We start from the raw sequence: 18,956 nt of genomic DNA on the forward strand, positions 1-18,956 counted from the left end.
TCATGAATTGAACTAAAGACATATTGTTCCTAATAGTCGCGAGTTAATTAGTCTTTACGAATCTCAATTAGGTCAATAATGTGTAACTAATAAATATTGTTAGTAACGTTAAAAGAACTTAATTGCTAATTGCTTAGTTTTCAGAGTATTTCGCTCCCGACTAAGGGTATAAATTACTTTACACTGAAGAATAGCCCATCAGTGAATCAAAATGTCTAAGATCGAAATTTTAAGTCTTCTTGTCATTTCCTGCTGCTTGATATCCGTTCTTGGAAATCCTTCACCACAATTATTAGCACCACGTAAGCATAAATGATTTTTATTATTGTTACTTGTGGGAGAAAATACAAATGAAAGAGACTTGACACATTCTAGCTAGGCATAATGAAAACAGTGGATTAAGTATCTCGCATCTGATAATACTAAATCTACACGGCAGATTGAGCATCATGACTCAGGAACCAAAAGACCTCACGCTATATTTCTTATACATAATAAGATTGTCATGCACAGGTACTACCACTATGATAACTTTGAGTAGATCGGATTCGTTTTGTTGAATTAGTATGATATATGCTTTGTACTATCTTTGATTTTCAAGGTAACTCACTGAAGGATTAGCGAGGGAAGTCTGAGCGATTGCGTACAATTTCGCACGGTGCAGTTTCACACAGTGCTCATTATCGAGCAATTTCGCACTTCTTCCTTATCGGATTAATCATTCTGCAGGTGTGGTGCATTCTCACACGGTCCACCTGTCAATTATGTGATTTATCCTGAAACCGCTTTTATTATAGGGGTGGAAGGACAGAACAAATGTCAATTAAGTAAGAACAGAAACCAAGTAAACACAAGTTAAAATAAATACGAACAATTAATACTAGCTTCAAGTATTTTTCGCAATTGTACACCATACGTGCGGATACAGGAACCACACACGATAAGACATTGGTTATACCAGTTGCGTATGCATTGATGCCAAATAAAATAGAACACACATACAAGGAATTGTTTACATTTCTTAAAATGTGGTCTGGTCAGAACGAATCTCGAGTGCTGAAAGTGGATTTTGAGTTTGTTTCAATCAATGCTTTGCGTGTGGTGTTTCCTAATTCACAGGTTTCCGGCTACCATTACCATTTCAACCAGAGCACCTGACGGAAGGTTCAGTGTATAGGTTTCGTCGAAAAATACCTCCATAATGAAGATGTACGCCATTATGTTCGTATGTATAGTGTATTAGCATTAATATCATCAAGCAGGATCGATGAAGGTTAGCTCATCGTCATGCAAGACTGTCCGTCTGACCAGAAAATCGGAGAGTTAAACAATTATTTCTTGAACAATGGATAGACATTCCAAGCATTCAGAGAAGTGTAGAACTGCAATGGTCAAAGACACAGAAGAAACAATCTACTGGAGGGTTGGCGCAATAACTTAAACCGAAGCATATCTAAGAGTTCACCACGTATCTTGAAAATTGCGAATGTACTAAAAGCAGATGCGACGTCTAGTTTTCATGCTTTTGTGAGACAGAACTTAAAAATTGAAATCCGGAGAAGCGTAGAAAATCAACTTACATCCATCTTGGCCATAGTTTGCAATTAGTCCTGGAGAAGCTAGGAAATGCGGTAGACTTTAAAAAAATGCCTGAGAAGTTTGAGCTGAGTTGATTAGAGATGGGCACGAGTCGAGCTAAAACTCGACTTGAATTCAAGTCGAGTTTCGAGTCGAGTCGAAGGTAATTTTCTCAAGTCGAGTTTGATAAGTAGCTCGCTCACTCAGCTCGTATAAACTCGTTTTAAAATCATGACCTGCATTAGACTGGAAAGTAAAACCATGATATTTGAAGCAGTAGTGTGGAATACTTTTAGTGTTGCTCACGAGAGGGAACACTGCTCGCATTTCGTCTCGTCCCAATAACGAGACGACGATAGCTTTTAATAACGATACAGCCTCAAATGTTGTGAGCGCCAACATAAGTATATACACTGTAGTTCTTACCATCGAAACTGAGATCTGCTCGGTCGAATTTTTAAACCCAAGCAGAAGCCCAACCCGGATAGTGATGTCAACCGGCCCTGCTCGGTTCAAATGAGCGAACAACTTGAGTCGACTCGGTTGGGTTCGGCCGATGGCTTGTTGAAACGAGTCCATTGGCTTGGTTTGACTCGGCTCAACTGAGCCTATGGCTCGGTTGGGGTGAGCCATCAGCTGACTCCGGAGCTCAAACCGAGAACCTCGTAAACGATGTCCTTGCCTCCTATACTTCACGACTACCGATGTCGGCAGTAACCTAGCTTTTGGTATTCAGATATAAATCTTTCATGTTTATACGCGTGTTGTTATATTATTATTATTATTATTATTATTATTATTATTATTATTACTTACTTACTTACTTACTTACTTACTATAGTACTATAGTAAAGTATATGAAATATCTTGCAGAATTTTCACATTTTCAGACAAAGCCCCCCCGAAAGTTAGCAAAGCCCCCCGAAACAAAATCGTAAATACGCCACTGGATTGTTGCTTTTCTGTTCTTATTTATTTTCATTTGCTATTCTTTTTGATTTTATCTTTTTCAATTTGTAATAGTTTTTGTTATTATTTTTCTTATTTATTTCAATTTCATATTGTTTATGTTATTATTTTCTCTCCTTCTTTACTATAACTTTTGTTTTCTAATCTTTTGTTCTTTCTTGTTCTTAGTTATTTTAATTTCCGGTTATTTTCATTGTTGGTTTTGTGAAAGTGAAAGATCTCCTAAGCTTTCCTCCTCTAGTATTAATTGCAATTGTTCGTATTTATTTTAACTTGAGTTTGCTCTTTTTCTGTTCTAACTTAGTTGACACTTGTTTTGTGTCTTCCCTCCCCCTATAGTGAAAGCTTATTCAGGATGAATCACGTGATTGACAGGTGGATCGTGTGAAAATGCACGACACCTGCAGAATGATTAATCCGATGAACAGGACCGTGTGAAATTGCTACATAATGAGCACCGTGTGAAATTGCATGGCGAGAAACTGCACGTCACCAAGGTGCGAGTGAAGATCTTTGTGATTATTATTCGTTTTTGTTTCAAGGCCTTCATAGCTTGTATTGTCCAAATTTGATATTGTATGTAGATGACGGAGAAAAGATTATTAAGGTGAAGGATTTTTTTTTTCATTTCTTACCATGTTGCTAACAATAATATTCAAATAACAGAAATGAAACTATTCCATGTAAATACATTACTCACATTGGAAATACATTACTCACATTACATGTAAATACATTACTCACATTGAAAATACATTACTCACATTGAAAATACATTACTCACATTACATGTAAATACATTACTCACATTGGAAGAACGAGACACCATAGGAAGTCCACATTTGTAGAAGATGCATAGCATAGAAGGATAATATTGATTACCACCAAAGCGCCATAAAGAAGCAGAAGCGTCGAGTGTACCATCTCATAGCAGCAAGCGAAGGCGAACCAGAGGACCGCAGTTCAGTGACCCACTCTTCACTAGCGATGCACTGGCAATACCTGCAGAGTGGGATCAGTCAGGAACTGCTATCTGACAGAAGGATCACCACCAGTACAATCAGAGCTAATCCCATGTCACGGAATGAACAATAGACAATTGATTATTGTGTTAGATCTAGTTTCCCTGTCCCTTTTGCACGATTATACCTAACTTGCTTTCCGCTGAGAACACCCTTGCCGGTGTACGGAATGAGAATTTTTTTTCTCTCCTTCCTGTTTCGGGTATAGTAATAGCGTGTGCATGTTCTTACACATGCGGGCAAGCGATAAATTCTAGCTTGTGTTTGCATTCACTATACATATGACATTCTGATATTGGGACATCAAGCTACACATGCAATTCGCCTCTGGTCTCATTCAGCGTAATATGATTAACTTGTGAGCAATTTTGTCCTCGACTTTATCTGGATCCATCTTTATCACTATAATGCACTTGGACGCATCACAGAGTAACTTAGAATGTTCTCTTAGGTATCCGGCTACCTTCGCAATCGTTATAACACCGAACTTAAGCTCTATGTAGCACGTATGTGACAAGGGGCGTTTGTATATGACCTTCATCCTTGTTTTGGCAACAATTAAAGCGCAGCTATGCCCAGAATTACAGCAATCGTAAGCTTCCATAAGCCCTCACAGACATTCAGACTCTGTACTTCAGATGATTGCTCAAACCTGATTTCTGTGGCTTCTCAAGGTTCTTATTTGTGTTATTAACAACTAAACGGCGGGACAAACATCTTGGCATTTGAAGGCGACGCTCCAAGGTCCCTTTAAATGCTGCTAGCAAATGAGAGGCCTGCGGTATTGCCACTTTTATTTTGTAAAATTCACTTCAGTCTATCTCCTGCCACCTGATCATGCTGTAGTTCGTCTGCTTAACTAAGCCATAGCCCACACTCCTTTCCCACTTGGCAACGTCGCTTCAGAGCTTGAGTTTTATTCGTTTAGCTAAAATGCCAAGATGTTTGTCACAGGCTTTACTTTATATTTTTCAATACATTTTATAACATGTTTGGGACGTGTCATATGTGACGCGTTCAGAAAACCATCACGTACATCACATTGTATGTGAGATTCAGGACATATTAGTTTTTTTTAAAATCTCACGAAACATCTTATCTCGTATCGTCTCGAACTCTGTGCAATTTTCTCATCTCATAGGCATCTCAAGTTAACACCATTGTGCTACTTACTTGAAGCTAGTATGTTTGCACGAAAATACCTTTCTAGGATGGCAGAATCATGTTATGAATTATGATTAGCATGCCAAGACTATGTTTGGTCAAGTGAGTTACTTTCATGTTTTCCTCTGTTGATTATAGTTACAAAGAAAAAACACTAGTAACACATAAAACAAAAATAATATAATAAACATTCTGAAATAATTTTTTAAATCTCAATTCAGAAGTCTCTGGAAGCCTGCTCACCCAACTCACTCCATGGACTAACTCAGATGAAGTGAATTCTGCGCTTAAAAGTCACTAAAATCAAACGCAGACAAACCAGCTTTGAAAATCGAAACACGACTTCTCCTCCTTTCAACAAATGACCATACTTGCTCCCTAAAATGTCATGGACCAAGTCTAGGGTTATACGTTAATTCAAGACGAGAGCTACGTACCAGGAAAAAAAACCTACCTGATACTAACGATAGCCTAAATAATAAAACAAAGTGAATAATATACAGAGCACGCTTATGTGATTTTAAGGTATCCATCGTTGATTCCATTGCCCTCTGACCAAAGTTTGTTACGTAGTAAAATATCTTAGATGAGTATTTCCACATAAAGCATTTGCATACTTATACATTGTTCTAACTTAAACTACCAAATATTATTGTAAGGGACTTCTAGAGTCATCAACAAAAGTTTATGCATCTCTGCCTGCCATAACTCCATTAGGTCGAGAACAGTATTTTTCAAGGTTTAAAAAAACACGTATAAAAAGGAAAGTTTTTTATGTTTAAAACATGTTTTTTTTTGTTTAAGACGTTTTCAATGTAAACAAGTTTAAAATGTTTATTTTGTTTAAAACAATAATCTAAATAGGCATATATATATTACATTTTTGCACGCTCACAGGCATTGTCATCTATATTGAACCGCTAGATCAAATTTCGGGAATTTCCCTCATCTCTATATTCGGGAAATTCCTAATGTTCAATTTCGGAGAAGGAAATCGGGCTTTTCCCGATCTCCGTTTACGGAATATGTAGTTTAGTTTCTTTGTGTTACGTTCTACTGGTAGTCTGCATTCTTAATATTTAAACGCCCATTGACGCAACTGGTGTGTCAGTGTTTTATACATCAATGTCTTAGCCCTAATTAAGGCAGTAAGGTGGTTGAATGATGCATTTTTCCGCCGGTGTGCATTTTATGTATGTGAGGGAGGATGAAGTTCGTTTTTCTAAATTTTTCATCAAATTTTTTTCATGAGATTTTGGGGGCCATTAATCTCCTCTTTATGGTACATCCATAAAAATTGATAAACGAAGAAATGAAGGTCACTACATTTTAATATCGTGTATTTGTACTTCTGGCTTATATGGGGGCGCAGAGAGGAGCAAAGTTAGCCATTTTTTTTAGTTTCAGCTTTTTGACGTAAATTACACTTATTTTTACAACAAACATCAATAGCTGAAACCCTAATTAAGCTAGAAAGATGATTTGGTACCAAAGTATTCCTGAGGGATGAAGCTTTCTGCCAATATGCATTTTATGTAAGTGAGATGTACCACGGCCTAGGAAGAGAGGAGGATGAAGTTCGTTTTTTTTTTAATTTTCATTAATTTTTTTCCATCACATATAGGGGGCCATTAATCTCCCCTTTGTGGTACATCCATAAAAATTGGTAAGTGAAGTAATGAAGTAGTCCCAGACATGATAGTAACCTGTGTGTGTAATTGTTGTTTATAGAGGAAGAGGGGGTCAAATTTGCATAATTTACATTTATTTTCAAAACGGTTCCATATAAGACAAGATATATTTCACTGAAGTGGTCTAGAAGCATAATTCTTGTTCGTATACATGATGTGTGTATCAAAAATGGTTTGCATATGGACTTGGTACTATAGTGGGGTAGGGGAGAGAACGTCTAATTCAATGAATGTTTTTCTGTGGATATTTTTTTGAAAATATTTCCTACATAAAACGAATTCATTATGCAATGTTTACCATTTCTTATATTATTGTCACAAGTATGTGGCCTATACATTAGTATCATTTTGTCAGCAGTTCACGGTTGATGTTACAGGTGATCTTGCACGAAGTAACTATGAACTCCAGGTTAAAGGACCAGGTTTCCGTGTGCTGCTAGGCTCTCGTGCATGGAAAAAGTATAACAAAAAATCAATCTTCCTTCGACTCGAGGTCCGGGGACTATTTACACAACCATACATATTTCCATCAGGATACAGTATCAGAAAATTGAGTACAAAGAAATGTTCATTTCTTAACTGTTTTACCTCGAATTACAATAATAAAACCGTTATAACTACAATTATTAGTAAACTCCAGAAACACGTACTAGTGGCATCTTCGAATTAGTCTTCAAAAGAATCCATCACAAACACACACACTGCCAACGATGTGGAAGGCGCCAAATACCTGTGGCCTCACTATGAACAAATCTTTATCATTCACGGCTTACTGTTCTGGTAATGTATTCAAGTGTTCGAAAGCGTACTCCATACAATGATTCCTTTGGAATCATACAATTTTGGAATAAGACCGAAATCACAAGAGAATCACAATGAGTCTTGTGGATATGGTGGATGCTTGAGTACTTCACATCCCAATTAAACTTGAAGATTCTACATACACTCTGCACCTGTGCTGTCGCTAGGTCATGAAAGGGAGTGAATCTAGACGTTCAGGGCGTTTCTCCCAAATACCTAAACGTAAGTATTGTTCCTAGAAAGTGTGGGACTAGTACAGTGCGTTCACATTTCAGCCATATCAAGATACTATGGCATCATGAACCTGCCATTTTGTAGATTCTTCGGGAGACTACTTCGAAACATTCTGGACTACACTGGTTTGTGTTTCTGGGCTTTATGCACAATAGTCATTGAAATTATATGGATTTATAATGTAATGCGAGATAAAACACGTATGTAACGAAAAATAATTTCTTATAATCACTTTATTCGAGCTATTTTCTGAATGTAGTATGCGTTCATCCAACTCCCTACATATAACGTTTTCACATGTACCAATCTTCTATTAGCAAATTTAAAAATTTCTGTTTAGTACAAATTTTTGTAAAATAAAATAATTACGATAAATTTTGCCTCGTGACCTAGTTATACATATGTGTTCATCCGAAGTTGAAAAATATTTGTTACTAACATAAGAGAAACTGTTCAGAAAAGTTATTGATGGAAATATTGCAATGAGGTTTGGTTGCTACATGGGCTCAGCACTATGATTTTGCTGATCACCATTAGCACAAATAGCAACAGTTGCATTACACCTCATTCTGGTGGGCCCAAAGTCGTGACAATCGAAGAAGAGGAATCGCAATTTTTGTCTTTTCCATACTGGGTTGATGTTCGGTCTCTCTCACATCAGATTTGGGTTTTCCAAGAAAGGACCCCGGAACCGAAATTAAAAAGTTTTTACCCAGAAAATGCAGTGAGTGATCACATTAATACTATTGTAGCCTCCCTCTCAATCCCACCTTTTTCTAACGATGACTGTCCGCTATATGAAGGAAGTTCAAGAAAATTAATTTATAAGTGTAAATTATAAAACTCCCAAATGAATATGTGAATTTCGGCGATGACATTACACGTTATAATTTCCACAACACCCCATAAATGTAGATATCACTAGAATAATTTAATATTGACGAAATAATCTTCAAAATAGGCACACCAAACTAACAACAAAACAGCAGGCAGAAGATACAAGACTGGATAAGGCCTAATGTGATGGGGCCAATCAAATTCTACAAAGAACAAAGCCCAATTGTCAGATGTTTCAAGGGCAATAACAAGACGTCAAATAAAGATTTTGCCGCAATACAATTCTTGAAGATTAAAAGAACAAATGTCCAAAATTTAAAACTTAGAAAATATTAATATTCTAATTAATCAAAATATGCCTTCAAGGACAGGCATAACGTAAAACTAAAAAAGCAAACGGGCTTCTTAATGTAATACAGCTTAAAAGAAATTTAAAATTATCATATTATTAATAGTATTATATGGAAGGAATTCTTTCCATATTAATATCAATTATATAAATCCATTTGTACAGATGAACATTTTAAAAGGGATTTTTGAATGCATAAGTCTGTCACCAAATGCTTATACCCAGGTACATACGATTGCCGGCTATTAGTATATATTGTTATTAAATGTTTAATATAAAATACAACCACTTTAATTTTGTTGCATATTCACCAAAAGAAAGTAGAAACCTACCACGGAGCATTGTATTTAGTACTAATATATTTTTCATTATTTTTGGTTTCCATTACTTATAATTTATTTTCATTTACAGTTTGTCCGAGAAACGAAGAAATAGGCCTGGCTGGAGATCCAAGATGTGACAAGACATGCTCAGATCTTCTGCCCCACATCGAACATCCTGCTAGAATCTGCACAAAGATAGCACAGGTTCGCTGCGTGTGCAAGAAGGGTTTCATCAGATTAGAAGAAAATGCAAAGTGTGTTGAAGAAACCTCATGCTTTGTGTAAGTACTCGTTTTTTTAAAACGAAAAATCACTAAAATACTTCATTGAAGTTGGAACGAAATCCCCTCCTCGCTTTGAAATGATTTCAATCAAAAGAACTGGTACCCACTGCAAGCTTCAAAGAAATTACATACTATGTTTAATGAAAATCAGACGATTTTTAAATATATGATATTCGGTAAATTTTCTAAAAGTTCTCCGATTTTAGTAAAACGTAACCTGTATTTTCTTTCAGAAATAAAAATTACATTTGTCATTCTGAAGAGGGCCTCGGTGGCTCAGTGGTAGAGCGTTCACCTCTGGGGCGTGGAGCCCCTGGTTCGATTCCCGCTCAAGCCACGTGAACTTTGTGGTGGACAAACACCATGTGCGTGGGTTTCCTCGGGGTTCTCCTGTTTCCTCCCACTTGCTTCATTCCACCATGTTCTCTCATCTCTCATCATCACCGTCTCCTTTAGCTAAGAAGGCATAACCGTGGGACGTAAAACTCAAAGATTTCATTTCATTATCATTTTGAAGTGTGAGATCAAACTCAAAAGAGTGAACTCACCACAATTAACAAAACTTGTTTACAAATATAAAGTCATGAAATAATTCTTCGTTGATGTCTTCCGAAAAACAACTGAGTACAAAAATATTAAAACGAAATTAACTCAACATATAAGGTAGAATAAAAATCTAATCTTTTTCCAATGTTGTGAAGATTTTTTTTTCTTTTTTTGTTATAACCATACTTCAATGGTTTCCAATTCCAACTAATAGAAAGAGGAATTTCAAATTCTTCATCTCCACTTCCTGTTTTGCCGTGGATGCTTATCAGGTAAATAACGATAATAGTTTTTAATTCCATTTATCGAATTATATCATAATTGTTTCTCAGTAGTTTATATAGAGTATATCTGTCCTACCGTTGTTTAGAAACAGCCAAGATATGTTATTTTCACATAGCAGATGTGGTATCAAGAACGACTCGACCCTTTCCGAAGGTGTCTTCTTGTTCACCTCAACCATAGGTTGGTGGGCAACATGGAAATTTTAAAACTTTTCTCTCCCTTGGGTGAGCTGTTTTATATTTTGATAAAGTCGTTTCTTCGTAACTACATCTAGATGTTCTATCCTTCGTCTTCCTCTTCCTGGTTTTCCTTCTGTCTTTCAGCACGGTGATCCAATCGGAGTGCCAAATAAGATGGTCAAGTATGCTGTTTCTTCATGACCGGTCGTCCTTCATTAGCTTCTTTAGTGCGTCTTCATTCTTTTTCATTTCGGTCCGTGATATGCATAGCATTCTGAGCCAACACCGCATTTCAATGCTTCCAGCTTGGATATTTCAGGTTTTCTCAATGTCCACGTCTCTTATCCATAAAGCGCCACGCTCTACGCTAGTCTTGATAAATCGTTTTCGAACGTCCAACTACACATTTCGAATGGAGAATATCTTAAAAATGTTTAAAATTATCCTAATCACTAATAAATACTATAAATTATTAATCATAATACATTTTCGACTAAATATATTATTTTTATTTATACAGCAGTTGTATCCACTTTATTTCATATATAGAAAATCATAAAGTTTTCTTTAAATTATCATCAATATGTTATAGGCATCAATAGCATCAAAATAAGGATATTATACATAATATGTACATAGGTAAATACGGTACATAAGAACATAGATGGGAAAAACAAGGACAATAGCTGGAGGTATGACATATACATAACCTAGACGACTAACTTAAAATACCATTATCCGAAAACCAATAATGGAAATTGTGACTACATTATAACAATCTTTCGTAATAATCCATATAATAAAATATCGCGGCATGATAACATGTCATAGTAATTGACATAATCATATGTCTTATTAATACATCTTTTCTATAGCATTATCATCCTAATTCACTACTTACATTCGTAATTATTCATTTATTAATGTATTTGCTGATTTATTTCATGAATATATTATCACTAATCTTTCTTATTTAGTAAAAACTAATCCATCGCTCGTTTCTTCAATAAACAGTAATTCATTATCAAGATTCTAAGTAAAGCCATCATCATCATAAGTATTCTGCCATTAGTGGCAGGTCACTTGCTGCAACTGAGAAACCTCTAAGCTCCACGGTCTTCCGCTAACCTCTTCGTCTTCACGTACGAGTTTCATGTTCCGATATCGTCAATTAATTTTAATCTCGTTCGCTCCCTCTCTCTCTTTCCTGCCACCATACCCTCTAGCATGTTCCTCATGATACAGTTTCTGCTTAGCCAATATCCCGATCGGTTTCTCTTCCTCTTCTTAATAATATTTAAAATTGTTCTTTTCCTCTCAACCATTCCTAACACCCTCTCATTCGTATTCCGCTCGAACCAACTGATTCTCCCCATTCTTTTCTAAGTAAAGAGTCCTATGTAAATACAAAGTATAATATGTGTATGTTCGTCAGGTTAGTTTATTGTAGAAAAAGCTTGTGCATTCCTTTAATTATCTGATCCTTTATTACATAATATCTACTTAAACGTTAGCTGTTTCCTCTCCTATAATGTGAACTTTCAACAGACTTCACAAAACATTAAGTTCATATACTTAAGACATAAATGACGTCGTAGGTCATCATTAATTTGCATTGAATTTTACAATTTAACTTAATATGTCATTGCGAAATTATGTTGGGAAGACTGATAGCTGCTTAGCTACGCATTTGTATTATTAGGACAGTCTTCCAAAAATTAACTTTATATTTGTACAAATAATTATTTTGTAAATAAATAAACTTATTTGTTTAGTAAATCTTAAGTTATAGATTCAACTTTTTTCACACAATGAATTCCACAATAATTTGACACGAAGAAATAACCCTTAAAATGTTTCACTGTATAAATAATATATTTAGTACATTGACCGTAGATCTTGCAGAAGCAGGACAGAGCTGACCTCAAACTGAACGAGATATTGCCATCTTATAGAGTTGCACTGAAAGATCCTTAACACACAGTAAGGCTGCCTTATAGCAGAATACTATATTTCTATCACTATAAGAATCAGCCTTCCCAATTGTATTACAAGGTGAGCCATAAGTCTTGCAACCTGATACACAACATACCTGTATTTAGTTCAGTAGAATGAAAACAGGTTAATATTGAAAGTATAGCCCTTTGTATTAAATTGAATACAGTTACCTTCCTGCCAGTTTCTTGATTGCACGTCAATACCAGGTCTTGTTCTTAGAGGTAAAGAAGTCGGTCACTGCTGTTTCCATCTCCTGCTGGTTGGTGAAGTATCATGGATTCTTGAAATACTGCACTGACCAAACCAGGTAGTAATTCAGAGTGGTAATTGTAAAGTCAGGGCTATTTGCTGGGTGTAGCATCAGTTCGATGCTATCAAATTCCTGCATATTTATTACAGTGGTTTTCCGATACATTGTTGAAGTAGGGAACACTTTTGCTTCGGCAATACAACATATTTTTGACGTCGTGCAGCAGACATCCGCTTCAACTGTTTGCTATACAGGTAGTGGTGGGATTGCGCGGTGAAATGGCGGAGGAAGCAGGTACAAAAGTTATGGTGCATGTGCTCCTAAACGAATGCCAGGAAAGTGTAAACTTGTATCCTATGGAAACAATTCATACGAAAAGTATATATCAACCTGTACTAGGTGGTCAATACAAGCAAGAATTGTATATTTCTTCGCTCAGGTCAGGGCGAAGCTTGTGTTTCCGTTCAAGAACGCTGAGGTGCATTCATAGGATGCAGGCGCGAAGAGACGACGGAATTTTATTTAGCACTTATTGTTTCTATGCCATATTTGCTTCTCACAATAATGGATAAATTTATCTCTTAAGCTCACTTGTAGAAATCAACGTTATGTCATTATCACATTTATTACATTTGAAGACTTTTCACCTAGGCTACATTCAAAACTAAGTGTTTGGTAGATGCTAACGGAATTACGGAAATGAATTGCTTTTGTGCAATATTGTTGTAGTCATGACATTTGCATGTACTTTGATCGTAGTTGAATGTTTTACTTGTTTGTATCTTAATATTTTTCGCAATGTTTAAACACATACATGGTTTGTCCGGGAGGTAGTAGGACTGATTTTTTCCAGCCAAAAAGTGGTGAAGGAGGGGATGTTGGGTGGTGTGAGATTTTAGCTACCAGCGCTCTAGTAGCCAGTCGTCTCCATGCCTTCACGGAGTGTAGGTAAAGGTCAAAGTGAAGGTACCTTGTCACCAAGGAAGTAGTTCACAGATAGTTTGTACCGCCTGGTCAGAATGTGAACGCTGCATTCTACGTGGAAGTAATTGAAAGACTCAGAAAACAAGTCGCTCGCATCCGTCCAGCAATCACTGAATCATGGAAGCTTCATCACGACTATGTCGCTCGTGCAGACTTCTTTCTCCGTATCAAAAGAACTTTCATGGGCTGAATTCATTAGAATGTCTTACCTACAGCCTAAAGTGTATCGAGAAAATTTGGTCAAATTTTTTATTCTCTAGGCTTCTCGTTTTCCGAGATGTGAAGGGTTAGAATATTTTTAGCTCTGCTCCTTCCCTTATTTGTTGAATTTGACAACATTCCTGTCTTATTCATAGCCTACAACAACACCACCAGAGAGTAGTAAATAACACTTTATTATGTGTTTCAGTGTAACCGAATGATTAGCGCGACTGGTTCACGGCTTGATTCCCTGTGAGGAGAACAAAATTTTCAATTCGTAAGGAAATTGAAGAACTACTTAATTGGAGCACGGAAATCAAGTCCACTTTTGCTCATTTTCGTTATATTTCTTCTTTAAAGTCTATATCAGAAGCCTCTTCTAGAGTTTAAAAGATTCATGTCAAGATATTGTAAATATATCTTATAGAAAACTGTGTTAACGTTTCCATGTACTTTTGCGTATAGTACAAACTTTCTGACTCTTTCACACAACTTCCGAAATTTGTCCTCTTTTTTATTGTGCCCTGCACGATTCAATCATGATTCAAGACAATTATAACCGGAGAGCTATCTATTTAATTTCAATTTCTTGATAGAGAGTCAAGATAGGTTAACCGGTAAGTCATTTGCCTAACAGCGAATGGTCCAGGCTCAATACTCGGAGTGGCTTCGTTAATTTCTCACTGTATCCTCGTTCCAAATCGGCCTAGGGGTTCAGCCAGTCTTTTTCAAAACGAATATCTGAGAAATGTTGTTGCCGAAGGTTGTCGGAGTTTGGTGCTCAGTTCATTAGGTTCTGCGTGTATAACACTCAAAAATGTGTGGTGCATTATCTGCATCACCGTGGGTCATAGTTCTCTATTGGGGTAGTACTTGTTTTTTACTTCTTAAAGGAGCATTAGAATTCTTTAGAGAACACTTACTACCCCAAATGGAACAGAGTTTACGGACGTGTGGCTTAAGATATAACTGAAATATGTTTCAAGTTCCTAGACCAGATAGTTTCTGAGATTTGCTGATCAGAGAATGTGTAAGTTAATACTTCACACACACACACACACACACACACACACCTTCACATACACACACACATGTATATATATAGATATATCGATATAGATATAGATAGATAGATATAAAAATCGGGAAAAACAACACACAATCCGTCTGCACCTCGGTAATACCGGTCGTAAAGAGTAGAGAAAGGAATTTTGCAACTAAAAGCATTGGTTGTTTGGATCTTTGGACATGTCACTCACTATAAGATCCATTTGTTTCACTGCTTTGTTTTTCACACACCCAATGGGCTCGCTGTCACCTCGAGACTTTTTTTTCACACAAGTAAGCCTTCAGTCTTTCAAATAATAATTCGATAGCACTACTTCGGGACTGTACGGTGTTGAATGAGTTCCTCAATTACTGGTTAGTTTTATCGATTGTCACAATTGACATTCTACATGAAAGGTAGCTGCTTTTGGATGCTGCAGTCACCATCCCGAAATATTTAAAGTCATCAAAACACACTACTTGGATTCACTGTGTTGTCCTCACATACTATCAACAGTTTACTGTGAATCGATGTTCTTGAGTTATCCCAGGACTTATGGAGGAAATCAATCACTGCATGTTGAGGTAGGGTTATAGTTGAATATCCATGGTGGGTTGCCTGTAATAACATTAAATAAAAATTGGATATAGGTCAGGTGGTAACGGACCAACAAAATATCTACCTACAAAATATCATTTCTACAGCGTATACCATTATAAAGCTACAGTGGACTGTGCATGGCATTTTTTATCGATCTTTATACACAAATTTAATGCTATTCTGAACATATTATTTACATATCAGTATTAAAATAAGTTAAATTTGCTCTATATACTTATTTGGTCTTTTCTGCTTACTTTTTGCAGATAGTTAATACGCAAAATAAAGTATGAAGGTTTTCGTCAGAAGAATACAGAATAAATCATTTGAAGTTAATTTGAGTAAGACAAATTTATAAAATCTTTGAAGATATATTATCCAATCAATTTGTCGTATTTATACCCAGTGTAATACTTCTATGAGAAAAGAAATAAAGCTCGTTTCAAGTTTTGTTATTTGTTTTCTTTATAAAAATTTGCCTAACATAATATTACAACTATAAAAATCTTTTACTCTTCAGGAAGGGGAAGTTATATGAAAGACTTTACAGTAAGTAGACATGAAATGGTATACTATAGTGCATACAATATATTCTCGATGGAACAATATGTTTTGGGAATATCCTATTTCCCAGCCTTAGACCTTATGTTATACATCTCTTGCTACACTAAGCCTTGTATAGTCTTTGAATTTTGCAAGTCCTTCTTCTGGAAATGGCTTGAAATATCGAAAGGGAATAATTTAACCCGATGGACCGATGAGGGTTGTGAAGCCAAATAAGAGACTACGCATTCGAAATTAGTTATTGATATTAGCAGCTGGTCATAAGGTGTACACTTTGACAATATTTTAATGAAATTGATAATTAAATGCCCTTTGAGTGTGAAACTCACATTGAAAACTGTGTTATTGGACATGATCTCAAGACCTGCTACGACATATTTATTCATGTGAAAATTCTATCATTCATCAATGGGAAGACAAGCAATCCCCAAAGAGTTCACTGCCTGATGTTATTAATACAGATATTCTGCTTAACGTTGCTAGCTGACTTTAAATAGAAAGATAATTTAACTATTGCTTTCCTGTTACTGAAGAAGTCTTTTTACTTGTAAGTAATTTGTAATAAACAATGGTAGTGACCTGTAGGACCTTCACCCTTTAACCGTCTCCCACGCGACGCTTTTAGTTTTCTTTATTATATCAATTGTTTCCATCAATTGGTTCAAACTTATTGGCTCCTCATAGTCAGGCTATTACAAAACATTGTCCGCTTCGTTCGTTTACCCACTACACGATGTTACAACAAGAAGGAATGGACATAGAATAAGTGTATTGGCTGAGGTGAGTCTCCTTTTGGTATGTTTACCTGTCAACATTATCAAACCCAGGAGGAAGTTTAAGAACTTTGTGTTGAGTCGACATGTGGAAATACAGACTTTGTCAATGTCACTTTGGGGTAATCAATCACCCACGCTTAGGAAATCATGTGGTGTCACCACCATCTCCTCATTCTGACGTCAGAGGGACAGTCGGGTCAAAAGCAATGGAGAGAGCACGGTCTTGATAATTCGAAGGGCATTCGTAGATGGTTCTCGAGCATTCCTCATTCTGCCTTGATCTTGTATTTTGATCAATCGTTAGTGACTAACACCGTCCAGCCAGCGGTCTGTTTTTCGATCGCATGGTCGATTGATGGACAAGTCACCAGTTATGAATTACAACGAGACGCCCCGACCTACAAGTCAGTGGAACTTCGAGGACAGCGTCTAACATCCCCTGCAAGTCAGAGAGAGAGATTGAAACTATTTTGAATTAGGATGAAACTGTTTAAAATTAGTTGTTGTTCCTTTGTTTCACCATTTATTCCTTTAACACACATATTGCTACCAATTCTCGAAGAAAATATATTTGTTATTTTCAAATTATTTCTAACCCTGAATTCATATTCATTTCCCTTCTCTAAATTTGCTTATGGTTCTAGTCACCAGACTAGTGGTGGAGTCGTTCTCATTTAACATGTGTTTTATTTCAAACATATTTGATATTGTTATCCAGCACCTCTTAGGTGCCTCTAATTTCTATCCCGACATTCAAGTTTTATGGGAACAAAAGAGATACACATCGAAAACACCATTGAGACAATAACTTCGAACTCCAAAGGAAGAGAGCTGAAAATTTATCTGGAGTAATAGAAATCTTGTTTGAGACAACTGAAATCATCTGTGCAGATACCATTGAACTTCCGAATGTATGCTATTGACAGAGTCTCGCCAATAGCTTCTCGAGAACTCCAAAATTCTTCCTATACTTGTAGTGAAATTAAGTTATATCTCAATAAGCTATCTTTCGTTATTATGGAGAAAACTCAGCATTTAAATACTCATTTACGTTCTTTTTTACTCGTGGACTAGCCGTATTTAGAATTAAAAGCGAGCATGGCGCAGTTGTCTATTAAAATATTCTTTATTTTCTAATTGTTACAATCCTTCTTAATTTTTTTCATTTTTCCGTATATATCCTCTTTAGTAACGTACAGGACCATCAAATAAATATTGTCCTTGTTGTAAGGCTTTGAAAAAGATGCCAAACTACAGCGAATGCCAAACTACACCAAGCATGCAAAGACATCACAGTATGAGGCAGATTGTTGCGTATTCATGTACGAAGAGATATGACAGAACCAGAAAAATGCATATGACACTTTATATGAATTTCATCAAAAACATTCATCAACTGTAGCGACAGAGAACATCAATGTCTTATTTGGTCAAAATGTTAACAGATGTCCGATGTCTACAATATAAACAGAACTTTTTCAGAACACTGAAGCTGACTCATCCATTCTCATCTATACACAAACGTCTATGTGCGCTCGCTAAAATAATTGAAATTAATTTATCATTCAACAAGAACAAAATTCGAAATGTTGGATGATGCTTTATGTTGACTGATCCTTTTTCTCTTTCTCTTAGTGAATCACATAAATCCTTTGTTAGCACTGAAGGGACATAGAACGTAATGCACGTAAGGGACCTAGAACGTAGGGAGGAATGCATCTGAACCAGTGTAATGGATTTGATGCATTCCTCTGGGGATCGATCCCGTGACTTTTACGCTAAAGACATGGATTCTAACCATTAGATGAGAGAGAAGGAATTCGTACATACCATTCATGTGATTCCAATCGTATACACCAAATTTAGAGAGAGAAAAGTTTTTTTTTGCAAGGGAGTCAACTTTTTTTTTTTTTTTTTTTTGTTATTGAGTATTACGTAGTAATGTCCATTCAACTGCCTTAATATATACAGTTCTCAATAATTGCACCTTCGTATCGCTGATAACGAAGGACACAGGTGTACTATTAAAACTATTTAGGTGTTTAATCATAACCAGACATCATGCCTTGCACACCGGAAGTTATAAGAGGACGCATAATCGGATTTTTGGAATATGGTTGTCCTCTGTCTGAAATAGGGGTGAGAGTTATGAGGACAGAAAAGTGTATGCGCTACTGGGTTCAGCGTTATCAGCAGGAAGGTGAATAAGTATTAAAAAATCCCCCGAAACCCGTCAACTGAGGAGGATGAGCAGAGATGTTATGAAGGAACCT

At 36.2% G+C, this 18,956-nt stretch overlaps 1 protein-coding gene across 1 annotated transcript; it reads left to right on the plus strand.

Moving 5' to 3' along the window:
* The first annotated feature begins 205 nt into the window (after positions 1-205).
* LOC145694265 (chymotrypsin inhibitor Ani s 6-like) lies at positions 206-15,658 on the plus strand. The gene is made up of 3 exons (XM_081770359.1): positions 206-302; positions 9,057-9,249; positions 15,610-15,658. Exons 1-3 carry the CDS (start codon positions 212-214, stop codon positions 15,611-15,613), a joined length of 288 nt encoding a protein of 95 aa, XP_081626485.1. The 5' UTR covers positions 206-211; the 3' UTR covers positions 15,614-15,658.
* The last annotated feature ends 3,298 nt before the right edge of the window (positions 15,659-18,956 follow it).

The sequence above is a fragment of the Thermobia domestica genome, chromosome 9, assembly GCF_964235325.1.
Source record: "Thermobia domestica chromosome 9, izTheDome1.hap1.1, whole genome shotgun sequence".
In the NCBI taxonomy this organism is placed as follows: domain Eukaryota; kingdom Metazoa; phylum Arthropoda; class Insecta; order Zygentoma; family Lepismatidae; genus Thermobia; species Thermobia domestica.

What these genes read in the sequence shown, in the direction of transcription:
- LOC145694265 (XM_081770359.1), top strand. Translation starts at nt 212, where the DNA reads ATGTCTAAGATCGAAATTTTAAGTCTTCTTGTCATTTCCTGCTGCTTG. An exon ending in ACCACAATTATTAGCACCAC is followed by an intron (nt 303 to 9,056) that starts GTAAGCATAAAT and finishes TTTCATTTACAG; the next exon opens with TTTGTCCGAGAAACGAAGAA.